This window comes from Rhincodon typus, chromosome 24, assembly GCF_021869965.1.
Source record: "Rhincodon typus isolate 14 chromosome 24, sRhiTyp1.1, whole genome shotgun sequence".
In the NCBI taxonomy this organism is placed as follows: Eukaryota; Metazoa; Chordata; class Chondrichthyes; order Orectolobiformes; family Rhincodontidae; genus Rhincodon; species Rhincodon typus.
The window spans coordinates 34,828,943-34,844,049 of NC_063355.1; the positions used below are offsets into that span (position 1 = coordinate 34,828,943).

Here is a 15,107-nt window from a genome sequence, read left to right on the forward strand (position 1 = left end):
CTGGGTGTTCCAGTTTCCTCCCACAGTCCAAAAATGTGCAGTTAGGTGTTTTAAAACCCTATGCCCGGTTACGGGGATGAGGTGGGTGGGATGCTCTTCAGAGGGTCAGAGCAGGCTCAATTGCTATTGGCATTAGTCAAATATATGGCATCTTCACTATGAATGAAACCAAAGTATTTTACAATTACCATTTTATGTACAAAGAAAATTAATTTCCACACTGACCTTCTTTGACAGAAACCTTCAGACATATGACAGTATTTCTGAAGAATTCCATATGGTCAGATATAGCATTATTACAGCTGTATTACAGCCAGTATTTGGGCTGCAGTAAGTGATGTGATCACTGCATGTAATGTTTTGTTCATTGATGGTGTTAACATTTCAGAAACAGATTCCAGCAGCAAAATAAAACATTTCCAGAGAGGAACATTGAATAAATCTCTCACCTGGAAAGTTTCAGGCAGCTTTGTTTCTAAGAATGGTCATGGTTCACAAACTACGTAACTTGAAAAGCCATTTTAGGCACCGAATATACATCACCAGCAGCACCGTTTTAATCGTATATTTTAGTGAATAAAGTTACATTTCCCCAATGGATCAGATAGCAAATGTAGCTCATTGCCACTGCTCACTAGGGTAGTGTGGTGAAAATCAAGCCTAACTATTCTCAGAGTTATCACAAAAGTTAAAGATTTTTAAAATTACACAGAATTCCCCAATTTACCTGACTTGCAGATCCAAGTAGACAAAATGGACCAGGTTTCTATAATTACCAAGAATTACGATTTGTTACAAATAAAAGACTTTAGCTACAGGTAAACAATCATGAACCATTGACTATAATTCTGCTGGATAAAATTCTAACTCCTTATAAACTTCCCCTCTACACACACATACAGACAGGCACAAAAAAAGATGGATGTGATAGGCAGGGGGAAAGACTGGGAAGGCAGTTCAATGGTCCCTAGCCATAGCATTTGCTGAGATAATCATTTTTGCTGATCAGAACTCAGCTTCTCGATCTCCCTTCTCCAGATACTCTCATTTGACTGCAGGAAGGACAAGGTGACTGACTCACATGTATAAACTTCTCTGACTTATCAGCTAAGGGGTTGCACATTTAAGATAGAGATGAGGAGGAATTTCTTCTCTCAGAGGGTAGGGAGTCTATGGAACTCTTTACCACAGAGGGCTGTTGAGACTGGGTCGTTAAGTATATTCAAGGCCGAGATAGACAGATTTTAAATCAGTAATGGAATCGAAGATTATGGGGAAAAGGCAAGAAAGATGGGTTGAAGATTATCAGATTAGCCATGATCTCATTGATTGGCAGAACAGACTCAATGGGGTGAATGGCCTACTTCTGCTCCTGCGTGTTATGGTCTTAATTAAAAGTGACGGTTTACAGCAATTGGAAAAGGGAAATAAGCTGGCTATCTCCAGGCTTGAAATGCTTTTTATTGCAGAACAAAAATAGTTCCCTCTCCTCCCGAGGTCCAATAGTTTCTGCCAAAACATTCACAGCCCCAAGCTGTTCAGCTATCTGGGAGCCAATTACAGACACAATTGGCAGACTAAAGGCCTACAATTACAATATTGAAAAGACATCTGGATGGGTACATGAATGGGAAGGGTTTGGAGGGATATGTGCCATAAGTGGGAAAATGGGACTAGATCAGATTAGGATATCTGCCAGGGCAGATGAGTTGGGCCGAAGGGTCTATTTCTGTGCTGTATTACCCTACGACTTTATAAGCAGTGACTAGTCCTCAGACCAATCAGCTACTTGTTGCCAGTCAATCATACATACCTCTTGGCTCCATCTCGTCTGCAAGCTAGGTTTCCAATAGTTCCACAAGCAACTGTGTAAATAGTAATTACAATGAGTGTCAGGCTACTTGCTTCTAAAAAAAAAATGCAGCAATCCTTGGAATTTAAAACAAATTTCTTTCCCTTTTAGTCCACAATCAAAAATATAGAAAAATAGTAAAGTATGGTCTTTACAGCACAGAACAAAATCCTATCCAATGCTTTGTATGTGTGTGAATGTCAGTTAAGAACTAGACAAGGATGGGCTTCAGTATCCTTAAAGGCGATTTTTTGCTAAAATGTTCACTTCTTTTGCAAACATAAGAATGAGGTACAAGAGAGTTGGGTTGGATGCTTCAGAATCACACTTAGTCTGAGACAGAGTCTGTTGAAGAAGGGGCAATTTTTAAAAACTGTTTAAAGTGGCACAGCATTTTGTAAACCTTTCTTTAAACAGATTCAACAGTATACAGCCAACTCCTTTACATAAAGTCATTATATTACTTAATTTACAGAGTTAAGTAAGATCTTACCTTTTGACAGTACCCTTTTAAGCCAAGATGCTTTTATGCACAGTGTAAACACAAAATGTTGTAAACTTACATTTATGTAAAAACATCTAATCATGGACTAACTGTGTGCCACCACACTCACAATAGTGGGATGCACATATTCATTTGGACTTTCTCTTCTCACATTCATGCACAAATTTCTGAGTCCCATTAACATCACTGGCTATAGAACAAGATTTACAGAGGATTTTACTCAAATTAACAAGGAATCGATTGAACAATATCACGTAGTACAGTGAAAGGAAAGAAATACTTACATGCTAGGTTTCTCATGGTCAGTGCTAATTATATCAGCTTCCCATTAGGACAGAAGGCCACAGTGACACAGTGTTCATTATCTTCAGCACATCCCAAAGTAGATATTTTTATAAGGAAACTATATAGCATAGGGAGGGCAACAATATGAGCTGAAACTCCAACCTCACTATTTAAACACAACCTCGCCAAACTCTTTCCAAACTGAGAAAGTGAAGTAATGTGCCTAGTCTTTGTTTTGGTTGAAAAACTGTTGGAAAGATGGCAGGACAATGAAGGAGGAATGATCAGGCAGCACTGAGTTTAGAATAGAATAAGGGAACATACATTTTTAAAATTTCTCAAAAAATTCAAAGTGCTTAATAGCCAACACTGTCGATAATGAAGGGAAACAAAACAACTAATTGGTATAGCAAGGCTGCACAAATCACACTGAGATAAATTAGCAGATAATAACGACTGATCTTATGAAGAATTGTTTAACAAGTTAGGTCTACACCCACTGGAGTTTCAAACAGTGAGAGCAAATGTCATTGAGGCATATAAGATCCCGAGGAGTCTTATTAGGATGGATTCAGGGAATGTATGTTTTGTTGTGGGACACAGTTTAAGGAAAACAGATCTCTCTTCTGAAATGGAGAAAAGGAGAAATATTTCACTTTCAGCCTGTGGAGTTCTCTTCCTCAGGCAGGGTCAGTGAATTTCGCAGAATCACAGAACTGGTATGGCAGAGCAGAAGGCTATTTGACCCATTGTGTCTGCACTGGTGGATGAATTCGTTCAAAACAGAGTTAGATTTTTGATAGACAAGAGTATCAAAGGTAATGGGGAGGGGTGGAGGGGACTAGCAAACAGGAAAGGGGTGTTCAGACAGCCGTTCTCTTATTAAATGATCAAACAGGCTCAAAGAGTTGAATGGTCTACTCCTGCTTCTAAGTCCTAAATTCCTATAATCTATTTTAGTGATATGGCTAAGGTACCAGGAAACTCCTCTGCAGTTCCTGAAATAGTGCCAAGGGACAGGATCTTTTATGTCTATCTGAGAGGGAAGACAGAACTTCAGGCTAATATCTTGCCTGAAAGATTGCAACTCTAACAATGGAACTTAAAACTGTCGCCTTCTGACTTAATTACTTCACTGAGCTGAGGATAACGTTTTTCTCTGACTCTATACAATTACTGTACAATATTTAAAAGACATTTCGACAGGTACAGGAAAGGTTTAGAGGGACATGGGCCAAACACTGGCAAATGGGACTAGTTCAGTTTAGGAAATATGGACGGGTTGGGCTGAATGGTCTGTTTCTGTGCTTTATGACTATAACTCTAAGTGTGTACATTAAAAGGAGAATGCACGACACAGACAGAAGAGGAATACCATCATTTGGTTTACATCGAATAGCATTATATCAGCTGAAATTTTGCTGACATGATTAAGCCTCACTCAGCAATGCAATGACAGACCAGCAAAGTCCCAGGTCCAGTTTAAGGTCTGTGTTTGTGATCTCTGTTGGAAGGATGGCAGGGTGATCTAGTTACTACACTGGGTTAAGGAGTGGAGACTGTACGCCCGTGCATGTGTGTGTGGTTGATGAAGGATGAAACAGATTGTGCTTGAAAGCGAAGCCCTCTACAATCAAATAATTTGCAAACATTTACTGTTATGTCATGTGAGGAATGACCTCTTGGGCATTCCAAAGCCCATAGAATGTCCAACCATGAAGAAGTTAACATCTTCAGTTAAGCAATAAAATTGGTGGAAAATGGGAAGTTTTTATTTTATAATGGAACACCTAAAGGAAATCTATGTACTCCAATGCATCAAGCTGAAGTAAAATAGAATTTCCTAAAGTGCAACAGCCTGATTAAACAATCACCTGGAACAGAAAGGAGATCCACAGGCAATCAACAAGAATTTAAATGAATGGTGTACATTATTGGAAGTTAGTGAAATATTTGATGAGAAGCATTTTGATATCTTGCTGAGGAATGTTTCAGGAAACACCCAGTACATGTTACAACCTGGTCTGTAATCTCCACTACACTGAAAATATGTGTCATAACAAGCTTTTGGGTTTTCTGTCTTTTTTATTTGCCTTGCCAATTTTGATTTGTTGCCACCATACTGTTCATAGGCAATGGATACCTTTGACTAAATTGTTTCCCTGTTTTTGAACTCCTCCTTACCTCACTCCTTCTGATCTCAGTACTCTCCTCCAGCCCTACAACTCTGTTAGACCTTTGACCTCTCTGATTCCAACCTCTTGCAATATCTCAAATTTTAATCACTCCACCACTGGCTGCTGACAGTTCAGGAATTCCCTTGCTTTACGTTCCCACCTCTCTCTCTCCTCCTCCATGGCACACCTTAATTCTTACCTCTCTGACCAAGCCTTTGATTGTCTCTCCTAACATCTCCTTATACGGTCAGGTATCAAATTTTGTTTGAGAATGCTTCGATGAGTTCTTTACGGTGTTTTACTGAACTTTAGATGCTAGATAAACGCTAATTGTTTTTGTTATTGGAGCAGACAGTAGTAGAAATCCCTGTTCCCCAACCTCAGTTCCCTGAGGCAACAAAAATGCCATTATCATCACTACCATCTTCACCAGGGTCTGTATGAGTCACTGGCACATTGCGCCATCAAAGGACCTCAGCCCCATTTGGAATTAATTTTTAAACCAGTTATACATGACCAGAGTTGCAATGACACCACTATCTATCTGACAAGGTCGTAGCCAGTCCTGTAGATTTTTCAGAATTACACAATTATTGTGCAGGTTCATTAAGCTGAATGAATACATTTGGTGAGACATTATTCTTCAGCAGCAAGTAAGTGTGGTTTCAGCGGTGAACTCATGACCTCCCTCGACAAATGGTGTACATTCATACGAACAGTACAAGATCGGTATGCAGTCATTTCACATGTTCCTGTTCTTGGAAAGAGTTATTCAGTTAGTTCCACAGCTCCAGACCTTTCCTACAGCCCAGTAATTTTCCCTTCTTCAAGCACTGAATCTGCTTCCACCCTCCTTTCAGGCTGGGAATCACATATCACGACAACTTGTTCCATAATCAGGTCCCCCCCACCGTACCCCACCCCCCACCATCTCTCTTCCAATTCTTTTCACAATTACAGTACATTAAAACCCTGTCTTCTGAAAGATGCAGTGAGGATGTTTGAATAATGGTCAAGAAGAAGTCTGTTAACATTTCTCCAGGCTGTTGCCAGCTTTTCATCTGTTTCCTGTGACAGAGAAAACTGCACTTTTACTCACCTAGCTCCACATTTTAGAATACTAACCTTAGGAAAGGCCTCCCTTTAAGGGCTGCTGGCAGAGCTATTCAGTGCCTGGGGAAAGTGAGACTGGCATGTGCCATATATCCACTACCCATTCCCTAATAAAATTCCATTTGAGGAACTGCAATAGGTATAGGACAGTTTCTCGTCTGGTTTGATTAATTAAACAGTCAGCATAACTGGAATGGTTAGATAACCAACTGCACCATTATAAATATCAGCCACCAGGGTTAAATCAGAGTGCAAATTCCTATAGTTTTAAAAATATAAAAGTCTTGAATCCAGAATCTACATTCTGTAGAATCAAAAGTGCACAATGAAATAATTTACACAAGAAATCACTAATGTCTTGCAACAAGCTCTTTATGAAAGCATAGCACCACCTACAGGTAAATATCAATTAATATGAAATCAAACCCTCCCAATTTATAATGTTCCTAGGGTTCAGGTGAACGTTACTGATCCACTTGAATACATCAATGACCAGAGTGTGGGCACGCAGCCACTACTGTTTATACTGTTTACTGTAAATTACAAAATTACACAAATTAGAGAATGCTCCAGTTGAAATCCCAACCATAAATGGGGACAAAACTGTACCAAAGGTTGATGCTGACATTTTATAAACCTAAAAATAATGGATGAGCAAAACTCTCACTCAGGATCATCACCAGTTATTATTAGGGACAACCACAACATCTTGTTTCTCAATTTTATTATTATTAAAACTGCCAAGTGAATGTATAAAAACCAAAAGAACTGCAGATGCTGTAAATCAGGAACCAAAACAAAGTTGCTGAAAAAGCAGGTCTGGCAGCATCTGCGGAGGAGAAAGCACAGTTAACGTTTCGGGTCTGGTGACCCTTCCTCAGAACTGATGGTGGCTGGGAAAACATCAGTTTATATGCAGAAAGTAGAGAGGTGGGTGGGGTAGTGAGTAAACGATAGGATAGAGCCCAAAGAGAGAGAAAGACAGTTGGACAGACAAAGGAGTTGCTAACGATCGGGCTGGGAGGGTGAATAGTTGTTAACGGGGACTGTTAGTGACTAACAACAGGGGGTGTGTAGTGGCAGGCTATGTGATAACAAGGCCTGGTGTGTGGGGTGGGGGTGCTGGGACATGGGAGAGTTTGGGCACAAAAATTATTGAACTCAATATTGAGACCGGAGGGCTGTAGGGTCCCCAAGTGGAAAATGAGGTGTTGTTCCTCCAGCTTGTGCTGGGCTTCACTGGAACACTGTAGCAAGCTGGAGACAGAGATGTTGGCCAGGGAGCAGGGTGGTGCATTGAAGTCGCAGGCAACAGGTAGTTCAGGGTCTTTTTTGCTGGCAGCACGTAGATGTTCTGCGAAGTGGTTGCCAAGTCTACACTTTGTTTCCCCAGTGTAGAGGAGACCACATTGTGAGCAGCGAATGCAGTAGACTAGATTCTTGGAAGTGCAGATGAAGTGTTGCTTCACCTGGAAGGTATGTTTGGGCCCTTGGATACTGCGGAGGAAGGAGGTAAATGCGTAGGTATTGCACCTTCGCCGGTTACAGTGGAAGGTGCCGTAGGGCTGTGGGGAGGTGTTGGGGGTGAAGGAAGTATGGACCAGGGTGACCCGGAGGGAATGGGGTATACTGCATCCGCTGTACCCGGTGTGGCTTCCTCTACATCCGGGAAACCAAGCGGAGGCTCGGGGACCGCTTTGCAGAACACCTACGCTCGGTTCGCAATAAACAACTGCACCTCCCAGTCGCGAACCATTTCAACTCCCCCTCCCATTCCTCAGACGACATGTCCATCCTGGGCCTCCTGCAGTGCCACAACGATGCCACCCGAAGGTTGCAGGAACAGCAACTCATATTCCGCTTGGGAACCCTGCAGCCCAATGGTATCAATGTGGATTTCACAAGCTTCAAAATCTCCCCTCCCCCTACCGCATCCCAAAACCAGTCCAGCTCATCCTCGCCTCCCTAACCTGTTCTTCCTCCCACCTATCCCCTCCTCCCACCTCAAGCCCCACCCCCATCTCCTACCTACTAACCTCATCCTGCCCCCTTGACCTGTCCGTCCTCCCTGGACTGACCTATCCCCTCCCTAACTCCCCACCTACACTCACCTTTACTGGCCCCATCCCTGCCTCTTCGACCTGTTTGTTTCCTCTCCACCTATCTTCTCCTCTATCCATCTTCTATCCGCCTCCCACTCTCTCCCTATTTATTTCAGAACCCCCTTCCCCTCTCCCTTTTCTGATGAAGGGTCTAGGCCTGAAACGTCAGCCTTTCTGCTCCTATGATGCTGCTTGGCCTGCTGTGTTCGTCCAGCCCTGGACCTTGTTGTCTCGGTCGATGCGTAAGGCGGACAAGGGAGGGGGGGGTGGAATATGTGTCTGTATATGAATGTATAAATTGTATAAAAGTGAATGTATAAATTTACATTAAAAACACGAATTGAATGGCAAAAGAAAGGAAATTGCAGGCACTTAAATTATTACTATGAATCAATTTGATTGTTGTACATTCCAATCCAACTCAATTATGCTCCAACCAATGTCCGTGTGCACAGATAACAGTCACAAGAATCTAATTTTTCCTTTAACTTGCTCAAAGATTAAGCCAAATTCTTGTGTATGTATAATAACTTCATGAGTGAAGTGATATCCTCTCCCTGTGTTTTATGCTAGCTGGCTGCTTGGGCCATTCTACTCTGAAGACCTATGCAGAGACCAATGGACAGTGTTGGATAGAGAGTGATTAGCAACAATAGTGTTTAAACTGTGCCAGAGCACACAATGTTTATAATAGCTAGGCTCAGAGAATCTAGACATCCACAGAGCAGAATGCTGTGATTTGCAACTCTGAGCGTATGCCAACAGAACAGGGCACCAAAAATGAAATATAGTGAAGATCCCACCAAGCAAAGTGACCATAAACACAGACCACAGCAGCCAGAATCTGTACGTTAGTGAGGTGAAGGTAGCCAAGTTCACAGAGCTCAGCAGGTCTTAATGCTTTTCTGACCTTCAAGGAGTTATTTCAAAATAGTAAGAATGTTTTAAGAGCCTGCAATTTCCTTTCTTTTGCCATTCAATTCATGTTTTACTGTAAGTTTATACATTCACTTGGCAGTTTTAATAATGAAATTGAGAAACAAGATGTTGTACATGTCCCTACTAATAACTGGTAATGATCCTGAGTGACGTGAGAAGGAAGACAATGGAGTCCTTTCAGTGTTATACTTACTGAAAGACCTTGTCCATCTTTATGACAAGGCTGACTAATCCTGCCTCTCCGTTAGGTAGGTCCATAGTACTACACTGTTAATGATCAATCTACTGGCCTAACTTATTAACTAAGAATCAAATGGGGCTGACACTCAGCTACAGAAATCCCTGCAAGCCAATGCTTTATCAGGTTGAGTGGCTTTATCTGAATAAACATTTGGAATTTGAACAATGCTCTGTTTGTATATGGAGGACAAATACTTTCGTGGGCTTAGGTCAGTGGGTTGTCCATCTGTGGGAAACAGTGCGTGCCCCATATTAGGAAAATAGGTACCTTGGGAGGAATCTTCCTGTAACAGCAGGGAGACTTGGCTTCTGGCTAGACAGCCAGTGAGAAACCCACCCTGCACCTTCTGAGGAATACCCACTGCATCTTCTACTAATCAAATAATTCCAAGGCCAGTGGTGTGGGCCTTTGATCAGAATCAGATTCCCATGGGTGCACATCCCTCCCACCCAACGGTGTCTTAAATACCAATCTCAGAATAGGGGTAGAGATGAAGAGGAATTTATTCTCTTAGACGGAGTGATTCTGTGGAAGTCTTTACTGCAGAGGGCTGCTGACTCTGGGTCATTAGGTATATTCATGGCCGAGATAAACAGATTTTTAATCAGTAAGGGTATCAAGGGCTATGTGGAAAAGGCAGCAAAGTGAAGTTGAGGATTATTAGATTGGCCATTATCTCATGAATAGTGCAACAGACTTAATGGGCTGAATGGCCTACTTCTGCTCCTATTGTCCTTTTGAATAGCTATTACCAGACACCCAGTTTGTCAAAGAGCTTTCTTCAAAATGATTATTCTTGTTTCAACCTAACAAGAGGTTGTTCATTTGCTAACACTTCACTATAGAGAAAGACAGCAGCACGGTGGCTCAGTGGTTAGCACTGCTGCCTCACAGCGCCAGGGACCTGGGTTCAATTCCACCCTTGGGTGACTGACTGTGTGGAGTTTGCACATTCTCCTTGTGTCTGTGTGTTTTTCACTGGGTGCTCCAGTTTCCTCTCACAGTCCAAAGATGTGCAGGCTAGGTAGAATGGCCCATAATGTTCAGGGATGTGCAGGCTGGGTGGGTTAGCCATGGGAAATGCAGGGTTACAGGGATAGGTAGGGAGATGAGTCTGGGTGGGATGCTGTTCAGAGGGTCAGTGTGGATCCATTGGGCCAAAAGGCCTGTTTCCACTCTGTAGGGATTCTATGAGAGAGAGTAACACACAGGGTCTCTAACCTGATTTTTTTTTTAAAAAATGAGCAGCTCAGCATTTGCAAAATAATAATATTTTAAAGTACTGCAGCAAATCTCCAATGGCATTGCTCACTGGATTTTTAGTTGTTTTCAGATTAGGAGATGATGTGAGGATACTGGTTGATTGCATTTAATACCATCCCTGGAGAGGACGAAATACATGACAAATTTAATCTGTTATAGATTAATAATTCAAAACCAACTTGAGCTGCTACTGGACTGTAAACAATAATGTGTCACATCTTTCCTTTCACATTTTATTACAATCACCACGAGGAAATCTAAACCAAAACATCCAAATTTATCTCTTGGCTCCCAAATGAAAAAATTACTAACTTTTTGTGACTTTAATACAAATCAAAATCGATAAAGATTAAATATGAATTAGGAGTCCAACAATACATGAATAAAAGGTCAATTTCTCCCTAAGTAGCAAATTTTCCTTTTTGTATTGCTTATATGTTAAAGACTGTGACACATAGCTTCTCTATTTTTAAATAAAGCTTTTGAAATTTGATGCTCTATCCATATAACTGATTATTTTTTAATGTGTGGTAGCTTTTTTAAAAATCTAAGTACACCCACCACTGCCTCTCTCTAACCCATAGGTGCTGAAGTCCACTATAGCACTCCCAAGTGCCAGCCCAATTTTCAGCCAACAACAATAATTAGATAGAGCTCGGATGAGGCTGGTCTAGAACCTAGTACTGCGACAAAATGGTTAGATTTTTAAAGAGTGGCAAAGGAGTTGAACTCATTCTGTTTAATGTCAGTAATGAAGTCAGTAAGTTAGATGAAATTCCTCTATCTGCTTTTATGTTTAAAATTACTCATCCTATTGTCTTCAGAAAACTAATGACATATAAATACATCATTTTTAAAAATCTTATATGCTTTTAACCCTTAAGTATCATGCAAACAGAAACAATCAGAATGTACACTGTAGGTGCTGGCAGCTCAACACCAAAAGTATCAACGTTGTTCGAACATGAAAACAATAAAGTAATAGTAACGAACAGTAAATGTTTAAGCAGGTACATAGTGTCTCTACACTGCAAACCTTCCAACAGAGGCAACCAAGAAAATTATTCCTCCAATAGAGTACGTTCTGACTATCACCAGCTGCAACACAACCCCACTTGTAACAAAAAAAACCTTTAATCCTTCCAATTGAGAAATATGATCCAGTTTGTCTGTTTGGGAATGGAAAGCAGACATAAGAACTCTCCTCAGTCCCACAGACCAATACTCTATTGGCACATGTGATGTTCGTGTAAAACATTGTAGGCTGTGGGGACATTTCAATGGGTTGCAGGTCTTGTTATAAGAGCCTGTGCAGACCTCTGACAGCATTTCTGGTTAAGTGTAGCCTCAGATACACTGCTGCTCAGTAAATGGGGCAGGGTGGGGATGTCTGCTTATTAGCTGTCTCATCACATGCAGTCCTAACAATCCCAACAGTAATTCTACAGACTCCCTGTGCTGTTCCTCCTCCAGTGGAAAGAATTGGGCTAGCTAACTCCTGCAGTATCAGTAATTCCCTGTACATTCCAAAAGCTTCAAAACAAATTCTAGAAAAACTGCCAAGTAATCCAAGTCAGCAATATTTGTTTGATTCACCAAGACCTTTTTTAAAATCAAACCAATAGATTCCAGTAGTTCTGAACATATGAAGGTGTTGCTAAGATGCTTGGAATTGCTGATCCTGACCTGTGCCACCATGTAATATGTCACAGGACTCCAATTTGAATGCTGAAATTAAGCATCTGCCTCATTCCAAAAGACAAAGAAGTGGATGGTGGAGCCTGGTTCAATCTAGGCTATCAAGAGGAACTTGGATTTGTGGCAAGGGAGAATGTGCAGGGCTACAGGGAGAAAGCAGGGGGAATGGAACTTGGTGCGTTGCTTAATTGGATAGCCGATAGATAAGCTGAATGGTCTCGTTCGGTGCTGCAACAATTCTGTGATCCTGTGAAAACAGTCAGTTGGATTAGGGCAGGAGATGCTGGGCCACATTTAAGCATTACTGGCCTATCCCCTTCACTGTGGCAGTGAACACCCAGCACCAAATTAGCTGTGAGCTAAATAACGTCAGGCCTCTGAAGCATCAGGTTAAACTCATCTTTTATGAACCCCTGGCTCACTTTCTCTTTTACAGCATGATATTTTAAAGGCCCTTAAAATTCCTTGAATGTTTAATGTTCCTTCGTTGTAGTCTCAGTAATCCTCCTGGTTTTCAATCATGACTTCTCCTGACGTTCAGTCCTGCTCTCTTAGAGAAGTGACCAGATACATGAAAGTCACAGCAGGTTGATCCCTAAAGTAGCAGCAAACTAGAACTTGCGAGTACTAAGTAAGCTAGAATGATGCATGAGTGATGTGTTCCAATGTAAAATCTAATATACGAGTAACAATAACGGACTTGTGTTACATTTTATAATTACGTGAATAAATAATACATTGATGCAATTTGTAGCTGAGATTTTTAAGGTTGAACATTTGGTTCTGCCATTATTCTCTATTTCAGATAACAATCAATCAATCCTTGCTCGACATCATCTTACTCTACAATCATGACTTAACTTAAAATTGTGCTCTATCTGACATATTTCCTCTAAATTTCCTAACATTAGGGCTGAAGACCATAAGATTTTCTAATATTTCCTGTTAGCATTCACTAGCATTAGGGAGTGGTTTTAGAATGTTCTTGTGCCCCTGTATGTGCGATTTGGATAACTCATTTTTTAATTCAGTACATCAGTAAGTTTTTATTCATTCTGTGCTTCCAGAATTTAGTCAGTAATTACACATTCAATTGGAATGATCCTGATGTGTCAGTGCACACTCTAAAATTGATCAATAAACCTATTAATTAATCAAAAACCTCAGTTCTTCATCCCCTATCTTATATCTTGTGTATTTACACACAGACTCCTCAATTTTTAAATTTACTATTTAAAAGTATTGCACTTAATGGGCCTCTCGTACTGTAGGGCATTCTGGGAAGGGGAAGGCTGATATAAAACATCCTAGTCTTCCAGTCCCAATCCCTAATGAAGCACCTCACTACCCATGCACTCACCCCATCCCTAACTCCTCTGTCCCTGCCACCCACAAAACCACAACCCCCATAGGAAAGAATGAAAACTTCGGACAAGGACAGGATTTGTCACATGATGGGACTCTCTCCCTTGGTCAAATAGGTTTCAATTAACATTTGAAGAATGTGACCCATTGTTGGGTACTCACGCCCCTCACATCCTCTCCTCCAGATCACCACAATCACCCACTGGCCACTGCTCTCACTCCTCTGCCATACTCTCGACATTTTTATTTTTAGAATACACCCAGTCGTAGATATGTACAGCACGGAAACAGACTCTTTGGTCCAACTTGTCCATGCTGACCAGATATCCTAAATTAATCTAGTCCCATTTGCCAGCATTTGGTCCATATCCCTCTAAACCCTTCCTATTCTTTTTAAATGTTGTGATTGTACCAGCCTCCACAACTTCCTCTGGCAGCTCATTCCATCCACGCACCACTCTCTGAATGAAAAAGGTGCCCCTTAGGTCCCTTTTACATATTTCCTTTCTCACCTTAAACCTATGCCCTCCAGCCTTAGACTCCCTACCCTGGGGAAAAGACCTTGGCTCTTCACCCTATCCATGCCCCTCATGATTTTATGAACTGCTGTGAGGTTACCCCTCAGCCTTGGATTCCGGCTGTGTGATGGTGTGGCCAGACCAATGCAGCACTGTCTTTTGTTAAGAATCCCTACAGTGTGGAAACTGGCCCTTTGGCCCAACAAGTCCACCCAGATCCATGCTCCTATAAACCCACCTATTCTACACACCCCTGAACACTATGAGCAATTTAGCATAGCCAATCCACCTAGCCTGCACATCTTTGGACTGGGGGAGGAAACCGGAGGACACCCACGCAGACACGGGGAGAATGTGCAAACTCCACACAGTTGTCCGAGTGTGGAATCGAACCTGGGTCCCTGGTGCTGTGAGGCTGCAGTGCTAACCACTGAGCCACTGTGCCGTCCTCAAAGTCTAAACCACTTTCCAGGCCCTATGCGATAAGTGGATTAGCTCTCTCACTGCTGATATCCAAACAGGCCATCAGCATATCAACATCATGGCAAAGGACCCCCATGCAGATCCTTCTTTGGTACAATGCATCAATGGTCTATGCAATTTTTAAAATAAAATTTTACCACGCTTCTTTGGGACATCTAGCATCTTCTCCTTTTTCTTTTCTTTTCTCTCAAATGCCTTTTTGATATCGGAGACATTAATGACCTCCTCAGGCTTTCTCTCATTCAAATGTTCTGCCATCTTGGTTGTCTGCTGTGCTGGCTCCTCGGAGTCTGCGGATGTCACATGATGTACTGGCAACGCAAGCATTGCAGAGGCATCAATGGAAGTTTGAGTCTCAGAGGCTGCACCTGTACCTCCAGGTAAGATGCTATGCTCCCTTCCTTGCCCAACCATCATAGTGCAGTAGTCAGTAGCTCTTTTGCCCGGTTCAGGTGCACTGATGGGTCCCTGCTCCAGGTTTTGACTGAACTCCACCTCGCTGCTACCCTTTTGGGTAGGTGATCCACCAACATCAACTTGGTCATGACTATTTCCTGGTCTGCTTG

The 15,107-nt window shown here is 41.7% G+C and overlaps 1 protein-coding gene across 1 annotated transcript in view; it reads right to left on the reverse strand.

Annotated features, from left to right (window-relative positions):
* LOC109916125 (coronin-1C-like) overlaps positions 1-14,798 on the reverse strand; it is a 165,415-nt gene extending 150,617 nt beyond the window's left edge. The window contains exon 1 of the mRNA XM_048611299.1: positions 14,679-14,798. Within this exon, the coding sequence (XP_048467256.1) occupies positions 14,679-14,703 (25 nt within the window). The 5' untranslated portion in view covers positions 14,704-14,798. The remainder of the gene's footprint in view (positions 1-14,678) is intronic.
* Positions 14,799-15,107: the final 309 nt, after the last annotated feature.